Here is a 22,988-nt window from a genome sequence, read left to right as displayed (position 1 = left end):
TTGTTCCTCTTGCTAGTTCTTTGCAGGACTAGACATAAGTTTATGTTATAAATCATAATATTCTCAATCTTAATTTTATGTTGAAAGCATAAAGCTACAAAGAAATACAATTAGTTCACAAGACAGAGGGCTCCCACTTTTGTGTGACTCTTTGGAAAGCACATTTGATATTGTAGAAGGAACTCAATAACTACATTGTTTCAAATCATAAATTATAAGATATTTTTAAATGTAGAGTACCATCATTATCACTTTTCTTTTTTGAGCTGAAATATAACACCAGGTGAGAAGCAAAGAAAATAGTGAGTTCAAAGTACAATTCTTTGTAATCACAGGAAACTAGTATCATTACCCTTTACCAGTTAGCTTGTATTATCACTTTTGTTAAAGCTATTCTATAATGTGATGGAACCATAGATTTAGAGAAACACCATGTTTCGTAAAAGGTTATACACTGGTATGTGCATAAGATAATTATAAAAACACATTGTGTCCAATTATATGCTATAGCCACAAAAACAGAATTAGGAACATAAGAAGCTATTGTGTAAGTGGTATCTGGCTAGGGAAGTTTCTGTTACATTCCACTGAGGAGCCTATTGATGTATTTTATTGAAATGCCTAGTAAAATAATGCCAAATGAAATAAATTAATAGGACACTGAAATGATAATAGACAATACTTTTCACTTCAGATATATATTATTGTGTGAATTTTCTTCACTGTATTGACAATGATAATGATAATAAAATATATAAGTTTTATAAAAAGAATATATGACAAGTACATTATTTTTTGTTAAGTCTCCTATAGATTTATTCAATCTAAAAAGAATAAATGAAACTATATGAAAACTAAAATGGTGTTACTTGGAAATTATACTTTGGAAATTTTAGTAATAATTATGTAGAGTATTATCATTCAAAGTAGAAAAAAACAAAACCACTATACATATATTATTCATGCATGTAGCTTGTTCACTGAAGTGCTCATTTTTATAAACATTTTAGTGCTTAAATACAAAATTTTCCCTTGCCCTCCACAGCTTAAATATTAGAAAAATGAAGTTGATAATTTTTGGTGTTGACAGTGCTTTTAAAATAAATGGATATAATAATATAATTATAAAAAATATTCCAAGGCATTGTACAAGTAACCTTTCTGAGCCATTTGAGAGTAAACTGCAAACCTAGTTTTAAATACTTTAGAGTGCTATAACCAGGAACATATCCCCATGCAACAAAAATACAATCATCCAATTGAGGAAATTAACAGTTAACATCTAACCTTCTGATCCCATTTAAATTTTTTGTAGTCTCAATCATACTTTTTATAGCAAAAGAACCAATCAGTGCTCTTTTAAAGATAAAAGTTAAAAAAAGAAAGAAAGAAAGAAATCTGACCTTTAGTGTCTTGTTTGCTGATTTGTCCTTCTGGTTCCTGATTTTGATCCCACTAGCTCTCAGTCTGCTAATCTGCCCTTGTGTTGAGCCCACCCACTTCGAGCTTGCTAATCAGCCCTTTCTTGGAAGCAACACTTTTAACATAAGACCATCTTTGTTCAATTTTTCAGCCAAAATATCACTCAGTCTTTGTTTCACTTTCTTGATCTAATATCTCTCACTAATGGTGCTTTAATTTAGTTCTAGTTAAAGTTGAATCTATAATCCAAGGAGAATCTTGTCTCTAGAGTATGTCCAGATGAGATATAATGTGCTCTTTTGTGAGTAGAAGTGTGTCTATATAGGTCCCTAGGCTTTTACAGAGATACTGCAGAGCCATGAGAAATTACTTAATAAAGAAACACTGCATAAGGAATACAATCATGTAACTCATATAATATGTACATGTTAATATATGTAAATCATATTACTATTTACTAGTTACTAAGAATACATGGTTCAGTAGTTTCAAAATATCATTCATGTTTATCTTGGGAAAGTTCTCTTTAAGTTATACCTTTATTATTTTTTTATGGAGATTCAAAAAAGTTCACAGATGATAATGAAATGTTCCTATAAGCAACCCAAAGGAAATTTTGCTCAACTTTAGTTCTCTTTTGTTATGTGTGTTATTTTACATAAAAAGTCAGATCTCCTTATAGGTGAAAATAAAAGTGTGAAAACACGATGGACGATAAGCATACTAAAAGAAGATCCAAATGCAATTTTAAACTTTATACTTTTCTAGATTCCCATAACTTTATTTTTTTTTTAATGCTTCTCAGAAGAATCTGTGATTCAAATGAGGTGGTTAAGTACTTCAAACTATTCATCTCTGTACTCTGAGTTGTTTTTCCTAACAACTTTAGCATTCCCTATCTCCCAAGTTCATTCTTTTTTTCCATTTTGGATTTGCTTACCAATTTTTATTCTGTATTCTGATATTGCCCCAGCAATTCAACAGTAACTTATTTGGAATATTCCTCTCAGTGTATTATAATAGGAGATTGAAATATCATACTTCGTGCCTTCTGTGTCCAGAAGGGAGGGCAAATATAAACATTAATGTTAACTTATTCTGTTTCCTTTTCTTCATAATACTTTATATTTTTATAATTATCACACATTTACATAAAATAGTATTTCAGCTCAAGTTGTAAGAAGTGAGTCACAGCTTTAATAAGTGATTAATGGGCATGCCATATTTGAACTTTAAGCTATTGAAAAAAATTTTGTTACAAATATGGAACAGTTTTATTTAAAGAGAACTCATCATTATTGCTAACCGTGTATGTGATGTGATTTACTTTCATGGAAATGCTCCCTAAGTCTCATTTTTAAAAATGTTCTCATCTATTCTTTTTTATCTTGGTATTTATTCTGTTTTTTGACTCATGTATAATATTTTAATGACAAATGCAAAGAAATATTTTATTACTTTTGAGTTGTCTTTAGTAAACATTAATTTCCTTACTTTGAAAGTATTTTGTTTCCTTGTCATGCCTTACTATGTATAACCTGAGACCATTTCTGTGTTTATGTGTATAAATGTGGGTTTAAAACTCAAGGCTTGACTATCAGTTATTGAGAATCCACAATCATCTGTCTTCATGATGTTCACCAACAAGTCATTCGATTACAATGTTTGGTGTTACATGTAAATTTCAAATGGACAAATATAATTAAGTAACATGCAATGTCCTGGTGATGTTTATTTTTCATTGTGAATAAATAAACCAACATTCCAGTTCATTTATTGAGTGGTACCTAAATCCAGACACTGCTGTAGGCACCGGAGGTTCAGAAATGACAAAAACAGGAATAACAAACAAGCAAGCAATCCTATCATTAATAAAACTTTTCTTCTACTGAGATCCTCCAAGTAAACAGTCAATGTAAAAAAGATAATCTTAAATGCTATGAAGAAAATCGAACAGAGCAGTGAAATGAATGTTCTAAAAGAAAAGAGGAGATAATTTTATATGATGTGATCCAGGAAAACCTCTGAGGAATCAGCATGTGAAAAAAATGTGAATCATAAGGATGATATATAGATACTTCTATATATTACAAATGATATGAACATCTGTTAATAACTGTAAATACTTACATAAAACCTTCTATTAGTTCATAACAGACACATTTTAATGAAGGTTGTGTATAATTCTTATACATTTTTACATTCTGCACATATCTAGATATGCAGATTTTAAACAGAAAATGAAAAGAGAAAATCATGGAGAACTTGCTATGCACTGATGACTAGTTTGCATCCCTGAGGAAATCATGAAGTCTCTCTTATTGGCATAATCATTATCATTTTTAAGATTTATTTTATTTAGTTATACATACAAGAGAGGTGAACTGTAGGCCAGAGGTGCAAGTGTGGGAGGTGAGAGGACAGGCAGATCTACTGAAATACACTGCTGAGGGGAGCAGTGGTCAAGAGAAATCTGCTGCACCATGTGGATCAGTACCCTGTCCTGGGATCAAGCTCATGCCACAGTGGTTGCTGATAGCTTCATAGTGCTAAAACTTAACCCCCTTGCTCCATCAGGGAGGCCCAGTATAATTATTATTAAACTAAAATTACTACTCATTCTTTATTTTCATTGGAAATTCAATAAAAAAGTAAAATAGAAAGTTCTCACATATTTCTCACTTACAGATCTGATTGATGATTAGAACTTAGCCTGTATAATATGTAGTAAACACAGCTTTTATTTAATTCAAGACAAAACTTCTTTCTATAATTCTCATACAATAGACACTGAAATATATTCCATATTCTACATATTTTATGCATGTTTTGATTACTTTGATTTTTGCCTAATAATGTAGTCACACTAGATTAAAATACTTTAAAAATGCTGAATGAGCTACACAAGTTTTACATATATAGTAATATACTAAGAAACTCATCATTTCTTCACATCTTTATAGTGTTTTCATGCCAAAGATTGTTAATGCATAGTATTTAACTGATTTTAATTATATTTAATATTATACTACAGTCTCACTTTACAGAATACTCATGCACCAATTGTTACTCATTAGTTTGAACTATTTATATCACCATCTCATATAAAGTTAATTATCAATCTACAGTCAAGCCTTAATTTATATTTGAAATTTATACTTAAAAGTAACTCAAAACCTGACAACTATATCCAATTTATTTTTATTTTTCACATAAAAGCCATTACTTGAGAGCAGAGGTAAAAGGAATTGTTTACAAAAGCTCAATATTTTCTCCTTGACCCAACTGCATCTATTTAGATAAAGGGGACAACTGTTTTTTTAATAGGGCTTAGTTTCCTGTTAGCCATTTTTACTCTACTTTAAATGTAGACTTTGAAAGCCTTGGGGGTGCAATTTGACACCAGCTGCATTTTCAGGAGATTAATGCTTGAACAAGTAACACTCTCTACCATATTCCCATCTCTGTTGATTCCTCTGATCTGGGAGAAGTGCCTTTTTCTAGATCTATGCATAAAGGCTTCCAGAAAGACTACACAAAAGTGCAGGGTGTTCAGGCACACAGATATTGCCTCCTTCCCAAGTTTTCTACTTACATTCTACTTATAGAGAATGAATAGATGTTTTATCTCTATGTATATGTTTAAACAAAATCTGTATCATTATTTAAAATTTTATATTTCATCCACAGATTTTTTATTTATACACACATACACATATAAAAATAAATTATTCTTGAATGCATTTTGCTGACATTGGTTAAAAAATACAATCAGTAAAGTCAGCCTGGTATGCTTCCAGTAAAGGATTCTAAAAGGCAAAAAATACAACTAAGTGTTGATTTAGCAGAGAAATGCTCTTTAAGATCTGCTGATGTTTTCAAAATTAATCACCACATTCAGTATTTATCTGCACTACCGCAGGACAGAAGTATAGTAACGTACTTTTAATATTTTAATTATAATATATCCAGTTATTATTGATTTACTTCAGTTAAAAATCTCCCATAACTTTATTTTTAACAAAAAGAAAGTGCTGGTGAAGGTGTGGAGTGAAGGAACCCTTCTACATTGGTGATGGGAATGTGGATTGGTCAGGGCCCTATGGAAAAAAACAGTATGGAGTTTTCTCAAAATATTAAAAATAAATCTGCCACATGATCCAGCATCTCTGCTTCTAGGAATCTATCTGAAGATTGCAAAAACATTGCTCTTAATAGATATATGTACTTACATATTCAATGCAGCAATATATACAACAACCAAGCAATGCATGCAAACTAAGTATCCAATAACTGATGAGTGGATTAAGAAGATGCGCTATATATGCATAGTGAATCTCTCAGCTAAAAAAGATGAAATCGTGTCATTTGTGAAACATGGTGGACTAAAGTGTATGACAATTGGCAAAATAAGTCAGAAAATAGACAAATACCAAATTATTTTATTCATATGAGATTATAAAAAAATAAAAGAAAGGGTCAGACACACTAAACTGAAGCAAACCTGAGAAGCAAAATTTCAGAACTGAAATCTCCTGTGAGAGAGATTGGGGAGCAGAGGGGAAGGTGGCCTAGTGAATTATAACAAAGGTTTATTTGTGTTTTGTGGTGGATGTGATAATACCACATCTGAGGAGGTCTGAACCTATACTCCTAAGTCATATATTGTGAGTTCTTATCAATGCTAACTCACAAAAAAGGTAAACACACACACACACACATATGCATACATATATATATATATATGCATACACACACAGTTATATAAAAGTAAATTTTCTTTCTACTTTAAAGTATCTTTTCTGTAAAATGTCAAATTCTGTTACTAGAAATGAGTAAGGCAAAGCTGGGTGAAACAAAACATTATATTGAATTAAATACTAGAAAAAATTTTGGCATAGTATCATAGTTTTTGCCAAACTACTTGAATATATCTAGAAAAAATTCTAATCACGTGCATGAATATTTTTGAATGTTCTGATATAAAAAGTGAAATATATTAAAATTCATAAATTAACATAACAACTTAATGAAATATTAAGTAACCTATTAGGTTGAAGCTTTGGGAATTATTGATTGTTTTGAGTTATAAAAATGTCAACTACTTAAGTTCAAAGTGGTAATTTCTTATTGTGTGTATTCTGCTTTGAGAGGAACGCTTAAATATTCTTTTTCTTATACAACTTTAAAAGGCAGGTTACATTCTAGTTTGCTACTTATAGTGTACTATACAGTTGTATCTCTAAGAAAAACCGGCACAAGACTTAACTCAATCAAAATGGTTGAAAATCATCAAAATAAAATTAGTCAATTTACCTGCTAGTGAAAAACCACAATTCAAGATTTAGAGAATACATATAGTCACTTACTTTGGTAGAGTTTTCAAGTGGTTTTCTCTTAACTCCAAGATTCGTAATTTGACAAGTCTATAGAAACAAAAGTCACTTCTTAATATTTTTGTGTAAAACATTATTCCTATGGTAAAGTGAATTATTATTAGTTTTTTCAAATCAGTATGTCCAAATACTAATTACCATGATAACATTTTGAAGAGTTATATGAGTGAACAAGGTTGCATTAACACTGCACAATGTGAAATTCTTAAAATAATGATCTGTGGAGATATCCCTGATTTCGTATTTTTAAAATTTCATGTTTTATGAAAATACATTCACTATCATTTTATTGTATGTCTTCAAAAAATTATTGAATATGTAGTAAATACCAGATGTTGAATTCACTGGAATATGGTGTTAGTTTCTCTCTAGAGATGATAAATGAAAATGAAAAGCAAATAGTATAGAATAGTGGATAAAAGCTTGAATTTTACAGGAACTGACAAAAACAAACCAAAATTAAACCTAGACATTCTGCAGAGTTGAGCTATTAGTAAGGGAGGGTGAAGAGTAGGGAAAAGAGGGTGTTGTGTGGGGGGGTGACTCAAATGGAATATTGGTGCATTGGTGGTGATTGTGGTAAATACACCTGTAGACCTGTGAATCTCCATCCCTAAAATAAACACGGTGTTTAAAAAAAATGCTACTTAAAAAAAAAAAAAGAAAGTTTGAGCTTTGTGGTCAGTCCCATCTGGGTGAAATCCAGATTCCTACCTCTGTGACACAAGTTAAATAATTACCTCCTTATAACTTTGGTTTTCTCATTTGTAATGAGTGTGCAATAACAGTATCAAGTTTATAGAATTTTGAATATTAATTCCTTGTCAGATGTGTATAGAAAAATGCTTGGCACATAAGAAGATTTAATATGTGTCAACTATTATCATTACTTTTGCAATGAGAAAAGTGCTATAATCTAATATATGATATTTTATTTTCTGTATGTCTTAACATTTCTGAGATGAATGTACATGTAATCTATAGTATTATTTGTCCTCTGATATTCTGGGGTTGGGCGAATCCTATAAAGAGGATAAGAGGTGTTCTAGGGTTTTGTTGCTTGTATATGACGGATGTATGATTAGGATTGCATTTCACAGTTATTTATTAAAGTCTCCATACATTATTACTAATCTCTGTATTTTAAAATATAATCAGTTGAGGTTATTTTAGAAGCAACATTGATGTAACTATTTGAATCCTTAATATAATAGGAACATTTCTCTATTTGAACTATTTCACCCATAATCTCATATTTACTGTGCTTTTGATTTATAAGTATTGATTTATAGGTCTCTTCCCCTTTCCTTTTTTTTGATTTCTATTATGTTTTCAGTTTAATTTTAATCTTATAATTCATTCCCTATATGATATACATAGATTCATTTGCCCAGAGTAAGCATATATAACTAGTAAATGAGGTTTCTTAAACCTCTTGATCAAAACATTTCTATGTCTCAAACTCATTTGTTCTAGTATGATGATATTTTATTGTTCATTTTGGGTCTTAAGGGCACCAAACCTCAGGTTTTAGAAGGGATCTTAACTATCATTATGTTAAGCTATCCAGCTGAAAAACTCTCTGAATTCATAAAATACTACACATTTTGAAATACAATGGACACAATTGAATTTTAACTCCCAGTGGTTTTTATTTTGTTAATATGTTTTCTGTGCCCTAAATCTATTCCCTCATACTAGGATCTGTGAGAGAGAACTGAAATAAATTTAAGACAAATATGTCTTAGGATAATTAATTATTTTCATATGTGATAATAAATCAAACATATTTTATACTGTGATCAGTATAAGAAGCAATCCAAGTTTATATAATGACTACTGAAGTACAAATAGTTTTAGAAATCAAGAAAATGCTGTTTGGAAGATCTTTGTATTTTCAAAATTCCAATTACATGGTGTTTGATAACAGGATTTGCAAAAGTACGTAGATTAGGAAATACTGACATACGTTTCATAGCTAAATAAAACTGCAACATTTTAAGGGCTATCATGATTCTGCCAAGTTCTTAATGCCATGGACTTGCTTCTACTGACAGGTGTAGAATTATATTTAATCTATTATTTGAACAATGTCAAAGAAGATCACTTAGAAAAATGCAATTGACAATAAATTTACAATGTCTTCACTTTAAAGATATATCTTTTATCATTACAATGGGCAGGACATGGAAACTAAGTGTCCATTGGCAGATGAATGGGTAAAGAAAATGCAGCCTATATACACAGTGGACTAATTCAATCAATAAAAAGTGAAAAACTGACTTGCAACAGCATTGCAAGGAAGGTAAGTCAGAAAGAGAAGGCAAATGCAAGATTGTCTCACTTATATGTAGAATCAGGAAAGAAAAAAAAACTCATAGAAAAAGAGTTAATATTTGAGGTAACTAGAGTCTGGGGTAGAAGGGTAGAGAAATCTTTTGATGTAAGCTGTCAAAAGGCATAAACTTTTAGTTAAAAGATAAATTCCCACAATGCAATGCACAATCTGATGATTATAGTTAACACTGCTATATGGCATATTTGAAGGTTGCTAAGAGAGTAGATATCCTAACTTCTTATTACAAGGAAAAAATCAATTGTTTTTATACTTATATAAGGTAATGGATATTAAAGAAACATTGTGGTAATCATTTCATAATACATGAAATCGAGTCACTGTGTTATATATACACTTTAAATGTCTCGAATAATTTTATTTCCAAGCAAAATATTTTTATTTCCATGTATATTTATATTGTACTGGAAGCAATAAGCAATTAAACACAAATTATCATAGGCAATTAAAAAAAAACCCGCATATTGTTATATAGGGTATTTTTTTCATTGGCAATTTGTACATTTGTGAGTTACATTTATACATCACCCATTTTTTTCCTATGATATTTTTATCTTCATATTCATTTGTAGGAGTTCTTTATATATTAAAGGTCTACTTTGCATTACACATATGGCAGGATTACTTTCCCAGTATACTGTCTCATATTAATTCAAAAATATTTTCTGATATTATCTTATTTTAAACATATTTATGTAGTCAAACCTATGCATTCATTTATATTACCCTTTGTTCCTATGTTACAAGGTATTTACCAATCTAAATGAGAAATATTTATGTATATTTTTACTCCAGATCATTTCCGGTATTTTTTATATTTAACTACAAATTTTCTGGAATTTATTTGATTACTAATGTCATGTAAAGACATAATTTAACTTTATTTTTTGTGAAATGTTTCATTAATTAAAATTGATTCATTTTTGAACATACTGACCTAACATTAATTACAAAGGACGCTATTGAAACTTCACATAATTGGCACTGATAAAGTACTTAGCTAAAGTCACATATGATTGCAGCATTTAAATTTATTATTCTTACCGTCCAAAATTAGCTGGAAGAAACTCAAGAAAGGCGTCGTTCAGGTATAGCTGGGTCAGATTTAGAAGCTGCGTGAAGCCATCAGGGAGTCTAGAGAGGAGTTAAGTGTTTAGTCACTGCATTAGTGTTGCCATAGAAACAGAACAAAAAATATATTTCTAAGGAGAAAAAACCATAACTGTAATACATTTTCAACTCTCCTTTGGTATTACAATAATAGAAGAATTTATTGAGCATGTTGTTACAGTCTGAAAATTTTGCCTGTTATTAAAATAAATGGCATCTTCCACCTCTACACTGCTCTCCTAGGCTGAAATTTATGTTTCTGCCAAAGTCAGCAACATCATCTCTTACTACGGTCCTAACCTTAGGTACACAAGCAAGATATTTTTAATAGAAATTTCAAGTTGTATGGTATGCCTTATAAATTTTAACTTAATGCTTTTTCTCAATAGAATATTCACATTTATAGCTAGGTAAAGGATACCAACTTACTCTTTCACTTAATCACTGTAATCTGTCTATCATGTTACAATGACTAGAGCTGCCCAATATGAAAGGGGAAGAATATTTTGTCCCCTTAACTCATAATTTCTTTAATGCATACTCAGCATTATGTGCATTATAATTCAAATTGGTCCAATTTATATTCATTAAAAATAAGCAAGGCTGAAGAAATAACTAAACAAAATGATAAAGCTTTAAGGACATTAAAAGAGTTAAGGAAATATCATTTGGGGAGGTTCTACCAGTTAGATGAAATAATCACTTGAAATATTTAAATATCTCTATTCAAAGATTTTACTCAAGAACTTTACAGGAGACTTTTTCTTAGAAGGATGTTACTTATTTCCCTATAATTATGATTCTTTTTAAATATATTAATCATCTTCTCTATGGGTTAGACAAGACAATACTCCTTTATAATATGCTTCTAAATAGTGTTCAAGTTTACCCTATTTTCATTTTACAACCAATCATCCTCGCATTTACTGACAAATTTATTTAAAGCGCTGCCTATATACATTGCTTTTTACTGCTCCTCAAGCCTTTGTCTTCTGGCAGCTAACCCAACTCTGTTACTGAAACTGCACTCACCTAAACTCCAATAACCTCTTAAATTCCAAATCTTTTAACTTCATTTCATTTGATGTCCACACTGCCTAGCAACAGTTGCCATCATATACTGTTCTCTCCTTTCTAATGCATCATTTTTCCCCTGCTTCTCCTCCTACTCTTGTGACATTGTGTCTGAATTTCATTACATTCTTCCTCTGCCCAGTATTTTGCCATGAAATGTCTTAGACACATGAAGGATGATACATGTACCAATGTACTTTAATAAAAAGAATCGGTACTTTTAAAGCCCTCTGGCTGTTCCTCCTTGACTATATCTTCCTGTATACCCCACTAATTACTGAATATTTACTACTCTGGCTTGTGGAATACCTCTACATCTATTGGTAAATTCTTAAAAAAAAATCCCATTGGTTCTGAATGAATATGAACATAATACTAAATCATATATGAACACTTTCCTGAGTGCTAATTAAAAAAAATTAGCATTAGGTTTGTGAAATTTATCCACTTTGATGTAGATGATTGATTACTCCAGCATTTTGTTGCATGACTATTCAACAATTTATTGTTCTTCCTCTAATGCACACCATAGTGGTTTCAAGATTTCTTTTCCCCATTAACAAAATTGCTCTGTGAATATTTCTGATATAAAATAAATTAAGTTATAGCCTTGGTTACAATTAATGTTCCTCAAGAAAAGTCCTCAGGAATGACAACAGGATAAATGCCTCAGCTCCCTCATGCATTGTGCTTAACAACTTTGTTCTCCAGTATTCCCTAAGGTTCAGAGAATGATACTAAGATACCTATCCAGAGATCTAATATGGCATACAAGTATTCCTTGAAACTATTTCTTCAAATATACTGCTAGAATTTTTCCTGAACATCTGATTTTGCACAAGCCAACTTGAATATGATTATCATCAATTTGTAGAAAGGCTTATATATTCTTAGAATATTAATCTTATGTTTTATCACTTTTGCTGCAAATATCTAATTTTGGTTTGCATGTTGGAATGGAATTTTTTGGAAACGGCTTTGTCAAAGATGTTTACATAAATTTGCTCTTAAAAATAAGCAAAATCATGAAATTATACACACATATTAATTTTTATTGATGCACACCTGAAACATATTATTTATATTGAATGCTATTTTAATAGAAAGTAAAGGACAAAAAAAAATCAAGGAAGCATAAGGGGTTTTATAATGTATTGACATGGCTTTACCTGATGTTGATGACAATGATAATATGAGTTATAGAGGAAATACTTTTTATATGAGACTATTAGGAGTTATGATCAAAAATATCAGTATAGGGAAGGATTTAGAAGGGAATGAACACTTTACCTCCTAGTGGTTTGAACTTAATGCTAAAGAAATCATATTAGAGATCTTGTTTTTATCTTTGTTTTCCTGTTTCAATGCATTAGAGGTCATATTTTGATTGTAAGACAGTTTTTATAATAATGACACAGAAATACAATAGATTTCAATCCAAATTTAACTATTATCTTTTTTAATACCCTTTTGATTTCAATAGTCATTAAAAAAGGAATTAAAAAGGTTAATTCATGTAAAATGAGAAGAATATTGAACCTTTGATTTGATCATTTACTTCAACACTGCAACTATTAATAAGTAAAAGAGCTTATCAATACTAATTTTCTAGCTATAGTGACAGTTTGAACTTCATAGTTTTCATTAGTAGGCGATTCTACATGTATAAGCACTAAATGGTATTAAATTAGTTTTTTGATCAAAAATATTTTAGTGCTGCTTCCCTAGCAAAGTATATGCCACATGAAAATTTTGCTTCTTACATGGAACACTTCTTTGAGTATTTAAGGCATAACATATTCTGTAGAACCAACTGCAAAATTGGACTGCCAAAAGTAAGTTACGTGAAACACCAGAAAACAAAAACCAGGCTTTTTTTTTCAGCCTGATTATAAACAAAGATGTGCTTATGTTTTATAGTGAAGCTTTTCTTAAAAATGCAAAATTAAGTGTATTAAGTGATATGTCTTATATAATAGCATGTGCATTTTTATATCAATTACATTCAACAAATCTATTGAGTTATGACTCTGCATTTACATTCAAAATTGGTGCCTTTTCCTCACTTTCCTCATGGGGCACCCTGTATAGAGTTAGCACAGTTCTTACAGCAATCACAGTTTGGAAAATATTGAGCACTATAATTTCCTTGAGGAATGATTTTTTCCATCTATTCAATATTCTAGTATTGTATTTTGAAAACACATCATTTGACAAATATATGAAGTCAGTAGGTCTGCTAAAGAAGATATTGAACTGAATTTATTGTCAATTTTATGGTCCATTTGTAGCTGGTAACAAAGATTGTTCCTACTTGTCAATACTGCCATTCCCAGAGAAATATACAAATTGTTGTGAGGGGAATTATATTTGCTAGAAAGCTAGATAAGCTTGGTGAAGATGACAATCACAAGCTATTCAATGAAACCCAGAATTTTACACTAAATAAGAGAATTTCTAAATGCTGAAATAATTTTAGTACCCTAAAGTAACTGATGCTTTCCATTACTTACTGGTTTATTTAGAAATTTAAAGCATAATTTTTCTCTATATACTGATGAATCTCTCTTAATCAAACATTTTCTTTTATTACTGTTTAAATTAAAAGTAGCATATTCAAACTACACCAAAGAAAGATTAATAATAGAACCAGACACCAAAGTGATCTAGTGGTTGAGGAGTGGGATATGATATCAGAGAAATTAGGTTTGAAGAATGCTTTCAGCTATTTTATCTCTGTGAACTTTACAATTTTTTTAATTTTGTAAGATTTATTTTCTTTATTTAAAAACTATACTACTAATAATTTCTCAGAGTTGCTTCAATAATTAAATGACTATCAACCCTATCATAAGACTTCAGTAAATGGGAACAAATGTATTACTTTACCTTGGCATTGTTTCTACTGTGACCTTTCAGTATTTGCTAGAATACACTTAAATACTTGCCTAATACTAATTTCATTGTTAAAAGCAATAAATTAAGATTGGTTGCAGCTATTCTGGTTTTCAACATTTTTCTTTCCAAATTGCATTTACTTTAGAAGGAAAATGAAAAACAAATACAGGGAACTGCCCCAAAATAGAACAGCTAAACCAAGTTGAAATATAGGCTTTATATATGGGGATTAAGAGGCAAATGTAAAAATCTACAAATATTTCCATTTACACAGCTTAAAATATGAAACTAGTATAACAAGGTGAAACGTTTGAGATATAAGGAAAAGAAAAATATTGGTCATAATTTCAACTTTTTTATATAACCACTCTTGTAATTTCATACATTACTTTCTAATCTAATTTCCTATTGTTTTAATAAAATTGCAAACTTTGTCATGCTGTGTCCCTCTATTTTGTATTTGCTTTCAATTTTTCTATGTAACTAGAATGACTACTTAATCTGTCATTTAAACCAGAATATTTTTGAGAATTAAAATGGAGCTGTTATTGGTCATACTATATCACGAGGTGTAAATTGGGATAACTTGAGCAAACAGAGACATAAGGTCACACTCTATCTATATATTCTTCCTCTCCACATAGTAGGTATACCATAGTTACTGCCAATGTTCTTATTGTTGAACATAAAGAAGGTTTCAAAAACTTCAAAGTATGTCTTAATTTAAATTCAAAATACCTCTTCATAATTGCTGAAATATGGTGTAAGGGAACCAGGGATTTAAATACTATTTTCATGTTTCCTTATTTACCTACTTCATAAGGTTATTGGGGAAATGAAAGTGAAATATGTTTATAAAAGCCTGATACATGACAGGTTTTCAATAAATTGTTGCAGGCTTTTCTTATCAAGTAGTGTTTTTTCCAACTTTATTTTGATTCACATCCAAAGCAAAAACTAAGACAATACCCAAAATTATAACTTCATATTCCAAGGTTTTCATAATTTACTAATTTGTATATTTCCAAGGACAAAGAAAATGAATAGAAAAGCAGTAGAGAAAAGTTAGTGAAACTTAAATCAATTTTTTTAAAAAATAAAGCTAATAAATCTCCACCCAGAATGATCAAGTAAATTATAAAAATGAAATGCCAATAAGTTTGAAAGCTTATATGAAATGTACAAATTCCTCAAAACACAAACTGTCAGTGTCACTCACTCAAGAAAAAAAATTAAATAGCTCTGTCACTATTATGGAGATTAAATCTATAGAAAAAATTTCCTATAAAGAGAATTCTAGATACAGGTGGCTAATACTGGGAAATTTAACAATATTTAAGAAAAATTATTCTAATTCTCTTCAATCTCGCATAGAAAAATGATCCATAAAATTCAATAAACATGTGATGAATAGGTTTACAATAAATGATAAATGTACCCCAGTAATTTTATTTAGAAAGGACAATATTTTCAATAAATGCTATTGAAATCATCGGATATCCACATGAAACAAAAATGAAAAACACTTTGCACATATAGAGATATCAATTTTAAGTGGGTTATAGGCATAAGTATAAAATATAAACTATAAAAAATCCAGAGGAAACCACAGGACAAAATATTTATGATTATGAATTTAGCAAAGATCTTTCAGATAGGAACAAGGAGTATATGCCACAAAACTTTACATAAAGACTATCAACATCAAAATGTTCTCACTTTGAAAATTATAATTTATAAAAAATGTTATAGAATAAGAACAAATATTTTTCTGCAAATATTTATTAAAAGAATTTTAGTCTTTCAGGATTTTTTATGAATTAATAATAAATAATCAAGGCAATAAAAATGAAAAATTTAAACCATTATCAGTGAAGCAATATAATTATAAATAAGTGCATGGAAAATGACTAATTTGACATTAAAAGTATTAATTAACTTAACATTGCAATGAGTTACCATATGAGATGCCACATCTACCTGACAGGTTAAAACAGAAAAAATAAACAACTTAACAATACTAACTTCTGACAAAAATGAAACTAATAAATTGCTGTTGAGATTGCATAATGAAATAAGCCATTTTGGAAAATGGCTTAGAAATTTCTTAAGAGGTCAAACAAACAGGTATCACACTATTCAGAAAATTATTCCCAGGTATTAATGTAACAGGGGTGAAACAAGCTTATACAAACACCTATAGGAAAATGTTTAGAACAGATTTTTCTTACTATCCCATAATTGGGGGAAAAAAATAAACAAAAAAAAAACCCTTACATGTCTATAAACTGGTGAACAGATAAACAAATTGTGGTATATCATTATGATGGAATGTTACCATCATAAAAAAGAAATAAAAAGCAATGTAGGAGTGATTCTTAAAATGACATGGATATATAACAAAATCACTGTGTTAAGGAAAATAAATCATAAAAATATGATGTCATTTACATGACCCTTTGGAATGGGCAAAACTGTGAGGAGATTAGATCAGTGGATGTTTAGAGTGAAGGAACTTTCTGGATCTGATAGAACTAGTACATATCTTGTTGATGGGAATGATTTCAGAACTGCATATATAGTTGTGAAATTTCCCTGACTCGTATTTCTAAAAGAGTGAATTTTATATATAATGTGTATGTAAACTACATCTTTTCAAAAAATCTCAAAATTAGTGTACTGTTTAAATTTACATTTCAGGCCCTCCCTGGTGGCGCAGCGGGTTAAAGCACAGCAATGAGAATCTAAAGCCGCTTCCGCATGAGTTCGATTCCCGCCTGCCCCGGAGGTGACCACATGGTGTGGCAGACCTCTTCTGACCCGCCCGCTGCTCCCCTCAGCAGTGTACTTCGTCGATCTGCCTGTTCTGCTCCCCACTCTGTCTCTGGTTAAGCCTCTCGCCGCCCCTGAGCCTCTGGCCTGTACCCCAGTTCTGTATGCATAAATAAATAAATCTTAAAAAAAAAAAAATTTACATTTCAGTCAGTGACTTTTTAAAATGAATTTCCAAACTGTTTAATGGTTTTAGTGGTAGGCATTTTTTGAAATAAAGTAGGTTATATCCATTCATTTTTAAACAAGCGTTTGAAAGGAATTTAGAAACATAGTATTTTTCTTTTAAAAGTTGAAGTAAGGAATTTTAAAAATATTATCAATGAAACTTAAGGTTCTTAAAAATATAATTTGTTATTTAACTTTGACTCCCAAGGTTTCTGAAATAAGATGAGCTATTAGGATTACAGAACAAAACTTGAAAAGATTTATTATCTGCCCCTGATTATGACTAAAGTAAAAAAAATCATAGCTGCATTCTTGATTTTAGAATTTAGCAACTCTATTTCTTTGTTGAGAAAATTGCATTTTGGTCTAATTGTTTTGAAAACAACTAACAGGTGGCCCTTTCCCCTCCTACTACCATTATATTCTCCTTTTGAGGTAGTAGGTTTGTATTTTTCAAACATTTTAATCCATGTTATACACTTTCCATCAAAGGTCTCAAATTAATTTCATAAGCCAGTCACTAAAATATACATCTACAGTTGTTTACATTCTTTTATATCTATCCTTTCCCACTCTGAGTCTTTTATTACTTATAGAGAAACAATTCTCATTCTTAGAGACTCTAGTGGTAAATTTTTTCCCTTCAAATTCCCTTTGATAAACTTTCTTTTGTTCTCTAAGAACACATCATTCATTAAATGCCTTTCCAAAGAATGTCAGTTTCTCTCAGCCTCCCCAACTTCATATGGACAAAGGACTGAGGGCTTTTTCTAAAATGAGTCTCAATTTTGTATAATTAAAATATACGTCTTAGTCTGAAACCCATATTGATATCCCAATACCACTGATTTATTTTAATGTCCTCTTATTATTACTCTGTCATTAGTCTTTCTAGATTTTATTGCCTTTTCCATTGTTAAGGTTCTTACCTCATCTAACCCATTCGGTTCTTGGCCTATTAGATTCCAAAGTCCCCTCTATCACTATATCATGGTAACTCACTAACATGGTCATATGGCAGGTCACTCTTACCCTTGCAATTCTCTACCAATGGCTCTAAACTACACTTATCTCTTTTCTCTTCATAGCATCTTTCCCATCCACATCTTCTGTTTTGCTGTTCTCAAAAGGATTGTCTTTTTATTCTTACTGTGATTTCTGGTATGCTAATACTCCTTATTTATAGTCATGCTTAATTCCTTTTCCATCATGAACTATGATATTAGCTATTTTCATTCACCTTTAAATACTTTGAGGTCGTGGACTCTTTTGAATTTTCTAAAGCTTTTATCAAGTTCTTGATGCTAAATTTCTACCATAATGATAAATATTATATTTCCTAAGTTTTGACTCTCTTCCATGGAATGTTGCCTGAGAGATAAAGAAAAAATGATGACATCATTTACTTCAAAGTTATGCCATTTTGTGACAATTAGGGCCTCATTCTCATTCAGTAATGATTTTAATCATCTTTGGTTGAGCTATTCTGACTTAATTGCTTCTTTTCCATCATTCTATTAAATTGAATATTAAGTGCAGAATTTTAAAGTTCAGTTAATATGCATATTTCCTTTCTCTGGATAAATTATCATCTAATGGGAATATAAATAAAAATAAAATGCAATCACTCATACTTACTTAGAAATGGGATTGACACTGGCTTCAATAATTGTTAAACACTTACAGCACTTTATGTTTTCTGGAAATTCTTGTACACCTGAAATGTGAAGAAAAAAGTACATGAAAATGCTCAGCAAAAATTCCTTATTTTACAGTACTAATATTAAAAATAGTTAATTAAAAGTATCAATCAATACACAGTCTAAACACCATAAGAATAATCTTCCAAGTAATAATGATAATATAGCGGTGTGATGTAATATAAACATACATTTAAAATAAAATAGCAAGACTGAACATTTTATGATAAGGATAGTTAGTAACTGGATATAAAATTGAGGATAATTATATATTAGGCTAAGATATATCTTGACTCTAGTAATCAAAAGAAACACAGCAAAATATTATTTAGTTATAATGTCATTACAGGAAAAATAGGAGTTAAATAAAGAAAATAGGAGTTAAAGTCTTTGCTTCCTTCTTACAAGATTGTGAAGATTGAACTTATACATATGAAAAACCGTTCTGATGTCTCACAAACCTATAGATATCTCCAAAATAATATGAGATTCTAACAAATTTTATGTAGCTCTTTCATGCTGGCTCCACAGTGTCTAGCTCTATCCTGCCTGCAAGTGTGAAGAGTTAGTAGCTCTTCCTCAGGTTGTCTGGAGTGTCTGAGGTAGCCAGCTTGGCCCACTGCCTTTGAAGAGTTGCTCTTCTGTTGCCACAGCTGTGCAGCTGGCTATATGACAGAAAATCACAGGTTTTTCTATGAAACTGAAAATCAGTAAGCCACAAACTGTGCTGGTAAGTGTGAGGGTCAGAGGAATAAAAGGAGAGCATTTCAATAAATTGATACAAAGAAGGCATAGGATTTGGCCATGTGAATGTTAGAAGCGACAATAGCTACACACAATCATTTCTATATGTCTGCACTACTACCTATTCTAAGTACATCTATCCTTAATGAAAATTACGAAAGACACAAACACTTCCATAAAGTACTAGTCCTGTGCATGACTTTACATTTAATAGAAGGATGAGGAACATTTTGTGTCAAAATTGAGTTGTTTTTTTTTTTGATGATAAATTTTCAAGAAAGAAAACTGCACTTTCCCAGATTCATTTGACCTAGAACACCAATTCCACAGCATCAGAAGCCCTGTGAAGCAGCAGGAGGGTAGCGGAATCCAAGACACTGAAAAGTATGGGTATGAAAAAAAATACAGTTTTAAGGAAATTCTGTATCTCTTTATATCCAACTGTAAGTGGATTTCCTGCTGTCATGAAAATGCTGCATTGTTTATTTTTTAAAAAACTTGAATTATGTAGTTTACAGTTTAAATTTAAAAGTTTTCTGAACATAATCTGTTGGAATAAGGTGGAATTCTAATTTTTTTATGTACTCATTGGGTAATGCATGCACATGATTTAAGTACTTGGGTTAGTTTATTATTCTGAAAAATAGTGACTGTGAATAGATGAATTACAGTGAAAACTGAAAGACAGAAATAGTATAAAATAGTACATAAACATTACTGTTTATTATTATTTAGCAATATACAGAAGCAAATAGTATCATTCTACAAAGAAATCAAATGTCATGTCAAAATAGCTGATCTGAGATATAAATTTGCACAATGTCTAAGAGAACACAACAAAAATTTAGAAATTAGTGTGTTGAAAGACTGTCCCAATAATCAATCAATATATTGACTGAGATAAATATTTTTACATATGAAAAGTAAATAATAAAATAGGTATACAATAACAATAATAAAATATGTATACAAATTTATGGTGTATATTTATGAATTATAAATGAAAATGTAAAAATGAATATATATATAACTAATATATATGTAAGATGAATATATATAAATAATATTTTCTCTTTCTGCTGAGGTCTTCATAGCTATCTTAATTAGTTTACCACATAGAGCTGCAAAATAAAATTAACAATTAGAGGTATACCCTTCTCCCTGGTCTCAACTAAGAGGTGCAAGCTGAAGATGCAGACATCCATGGACTGACCTAGTGAAGATGCTTTACAGCAACAACAAAAATTTCTTTCCAGGAAAATAAAATAAATTTGTCTTTCAAAAAGGACAAATTTTGAGGTTTGTGGCCTTGCTAAAACCCAAGTTCCCAGAAGATAAGCTCTAAAAAGGGTAAATTTGTAACAACTCCCGCCTTTGCTTTCCTTATACACAGAGAATATCGAATAGATACATTAATTGGATACCTCACAGGATTTTCTCCTTATGTCCTTGAAGTATAAAACTGTTCCCTTATAGACTGCATAAAATTCTGATTGTGAGACTCAGAATAAGAATAGTTTTTCCAGAGCATCTGTATGCTTTACCTGGGCTCTACTGCTCCATTGAAAATCTTTCATAAACTCACTTATGTCTGGGTAAATTTATCTAAGTCAGTATACGAATGCATGGGTCCTAGAATTTAAAACAAGTTCTAGAACTTATCTTTAACTCACTGTTTGGTCTAAACATGGGGACGGAGTATAACATAGTAGGTAAGAGCACAGATTGGAAGGGTGTCTAAATTAAAGCATTGTCACTTAACTAGGTATATAATCTTAGGTAGATATTTTAATAATTGACCACACTCACTCATTTCTTGCCTAATTTAAAGCATTCTCAGTATTCAATAGTATAAGTGTAAAGTATTTTCTAAGTTTCCCATAAACACTAGATAAAATTCATGTAATCATAGAAAGTATCTTCTACAGGTCACTCTTTAAAATAATTTCTCTTAAGAATACTATAAGAAGATGCATTGAGCAATATTACTTACATTCTATGGATGAAGAATCATATATTCATTAAGATTAGGTGACTTATTTAAAATAGCAAGTGAGTATTTGTAGATGACAATGAATATAAATTCAATTTTTAAACACCACATCTTTTGTTCCATTTACTTCTATGATGCTACGTCCTTTTAAGATTATGATAGATTTGACTATAATATTCACAGCCAACTTTTGAGAATGATCTTTCCAATCTTCTGAAATTTAATACTTTCTAAGATTATTCACCCAATAATAAGGAGACAAATATAATTCACTTTAATAGTATGTTTTTTTTCAAGTATTTTTATCTGTAGTTACTATAACAACAAACATTTGTATATCATACAACTCAAATTCAAGTTTTAACCCCCATTTTTGCAGCTGAAATATTAACTGAACTTTTTTTTTTTTTTAAAGATTTATTTATTTATTCATATAGAACTGGGGTACAGGCCAGAGATGCGGAGGGTGAGAGGATTCACCAGAGACAGAGTGGGGTGCAGAACAGGCAGATCGACGAAGTACACTGCTGAGGCAAGCAGCGGGCGGGTCAGGAGAGGTCTGCCACGCCATGTGGTCTCCTCCGGGGGAGGCGGGAATCGAACTCATGCAGAAGTGGCTTAAGCTTCTCAGTGCAGTGCTTTAACCCGCTGCGCCACCAGGGAGGGCCTTAACTGAACTTTTAAATCAGGTCCATAAGGAATTGTCTTTTAAGGAATTAAGAAATTCACCTTTTTTTCCTGGTATATTTGGAAATTCAAGTTTAGCATAGTTGCATAGTTAGACTAGATTCTAACTTAGACTGAACAATAAAGACAGACTGTACTTTAAAATAATTACATGTAAAACACTGTCTTATCAGCAAAATGCATGTTCAGTTTTAAAAATGGATTATTACTCTACTCACAAATAGCACCTGACATCAATAAATATTTATTATGCTAAATTAAGACACTGTGTTAATATATCCCCAATATGTTCACAAAATGTATTTTGTGGCCCTCCCTGGTGGCGCAGCGGGTTAAAGCACAGCACTGAGAATCTAAAGCCGCTTCCACATGAGTTCGATTCCCGCCTGCCCCGGAGGTGACCACATGGCGTGGCAGACCTCTCCTGACCCGCCCGCTGCTCCCCTCAGCAGTGTACTTCGTCGATCTGCCTGTTCTGCTCCCCACTCTGTCTCTGGTGAATCCTCTCACCCTCCGCATCTCTGGCCTGTACCCCAGTTCTGTATGAATAAATAAATCTTTAAAAAAAAAAAATGTATTTTGAATATGTTCATAGAAAAACTGCCAAA

General features: G+C 30.8%; 1 protein-coding gene across 1 annotated transcript in view; it reads right to left on the bottom strand.

Moving 5' to 3' along the window:
- The window catches only part of LRRC7 (leucine rich repeat containing 7), a 378,921-nt gene that overhangs the window by 172,279 nt on the left and 183,654 nt on the right, over positions 1 to 22,988 (bottom strand). The window contains exons 5-7 of the mRNA XM_004679111.1: positions 18,895 to 18,973; positions 10,219 to 10,308; positions 6,792 to 6,848 (exon numbers count right to left, since the gene is read on the bottom strand). Coding sequence (XP_004679168.1) covers positions 6,792 to 6,848; positions 10,219 to 10,308; positions 18,895 to 18,973 — 226 coding nt within the window. The remainder of the gene's footprint in view (positions 1 to 6,791; positions 6,849 to 10,218; positions 10,309 to 18,894; positions 18,974 to 22,988) is intronic.

This window comes from Condylura cristata, unplaced genomic scaffold, assembly GCF_000260355.1.
Source record: "Condylura cristata isolate star-nosed mole 26May11 unplaced genomic scaffold, ConCri1.0 scaffold00008, whole genome shotgun sequence".
In the NCBI taxonomy this organism is placed as follows: Eukaryota; Metazoa; Chordata; class Mammalia; order Eulipotyphla; family Talpidae; genus Condylura; species Condylura cristata.
The sequence above is the reverse complement of the archived record's forward strand: the minus strand, read 5'-3'. Positions and strand labels throughout refer to the sequence as shown.